Source organism: Trichinella spiralis (assembly GCF_000181795.1).
Source record: "Trichinella spiralis strain ISS 195 chromosome Unknown Scfld2707, whole genome shotgun sequence".
NCBI classification, from domain to species: Eukaryota; Metazoa; Nematoda; class Enoplea; order Trichinellida; family Trichinellidae; genus Trichinella; species Trichinella spiralis.
The window spans coordinates 3,868-5,353 of record NW_003529646.1 but is presented as its reverse complement, the minus strand read 5'-3'; the positions used below and the strand labels follow the sequence as shown (position 1 = coordinate 5,353).

At 32.0% G+C, this 1,486-nt stretch overlaps 1 protein-coding gene across 1 annotated transcript; it reads right to left on the bottom strand.

Annotated features, from left to right (window-relative positions):
* Window positions 1–1,084: 1,084 nt before the first annotated feature.
* Window positions 1,085–1,449, bottom strand: Tsp_12474a (GPI transamidase component PIG-T; the record flags this gene model as incomplete). Its single annotated transcript, XM_003368308.1, has 2 exons — window positions 1,085–1,211; window positions 1,310–1,449. Coding segments are annotated over 2 exons (267 nt in total), but the record flags the coding sequence as incomplete, so codon positions are not given.
* Window positions 1,450–1,486: the final 37 nt, after the last annotated feature.

The following is a 1,486-nucleotide window of genomic DNA, read 5'->3' as shown; positions in this document are numbered from 1 at the left end:
ATTGGTTTTCATTTTATTTGGCCGTGAAGACTTTGTCGTATTGGTTTTCTTTGTCTAATTGCTCAGTGAAATCTTTGTCGTATTGGTTTTCCTTGTCTAATTGCTTTCTGATTCAAACTCTTCAGTTGTGATTAAGATTTGACGATCCAATAAAATAGCGTGGGTAAAGACCAATGAGAGAAAAGCGGGACCGAGTAGTACCAAACCCATCTATAAAAAATACAGCCCGTTTCCAGTTCAGAATTTCAGCACGCAAAAAATTTAAGATTCACGACCATATCTGATATTTGATTCATCAGTTTCTTGTGATGAATGAATGAGATGAAATCTTGTGATGAATGAGTACAACAGGCAAGCGAATACTGTTCAATAGAATGTGCACTAAGATTTATTTCACCGCTGAGCGAATTTACGGAACTAATGCATAATTTGATTTGATCAATTTTAATTTATGATTCCGTCTTCAAATTTTCGTAGCTATCATTTTGTCATTCATCTGTCAGTTTTTCGTACGTGTAGCGTTCAACTGTTCTCTCCGTTGAGCTGCTGATGCTGATCAGCGCTGTCATTTTTCATACATTTCTATCAGTATTTTTAATATAGTATTAATCTATCATCATTATTATCTTAAACGAATGATTATTGTAATATGTGTAAAAGTATGTTTTATTGTGCTTTTTAATGCTATGATTTCATTGTTAAACAATGTTGATGTATTTTTATTTGTAGTGAAATGCTCTCAGTTGACAGTTTTAATGATGGTTTATGCTTGTAATTAATTTATGCACTTGTCTGTAATTGTAAATGAAATGATGGATGTGTGCAATTTCACCCTCAGCTACATAATGTAGTCAGTCTTCAATGTAGCTGTTGTGTGGTTTACACTGTGGTTGCATATTTGTATAAAAATCAAAGATGAAATAGCTGATTTACAACAATTTGTAGAAAATATCGGCTGTGAATAAAAATACTTTATAGTGAACAATTTATTATTTATTCATTTTACACGATTAAAATGAAAAATAAATACAAATCAGAAACAAAGTATAAATAAACAATAAAGCATGACATTTATTTACATTTGTCAGTTAGTCTGTTCTTCCTGAACAGGCAACTTTGAAACACATTCAACATTGTTACGTTTGAAATAAGCGAAGAGACGTCTCAGGTTTACTCTGGATCCCAATTCTCGGCGATGCTTGAGCACCAGTCTAAATTTTTCACGCATATAAATAATTTCAAAACATTTATTATATAAAATCTAACTTTTGTAAAATACAGAATTGTGTTATTATTATGACATACATACCTTTTCGTTGTCAAGTTGTGAATTGGGCCAAAAATTAGCGCCACTACTGTGCAAACCAAGCAAATAACATTATAAGGCATGCTAAAGTCCGGGGTAGGCAAATTTAACAGCAAAGATTCACCATAAACTTGAACTGGCTGCTTGAAAGTGTCAAAATTCCTAAATTAATTAGTTGAT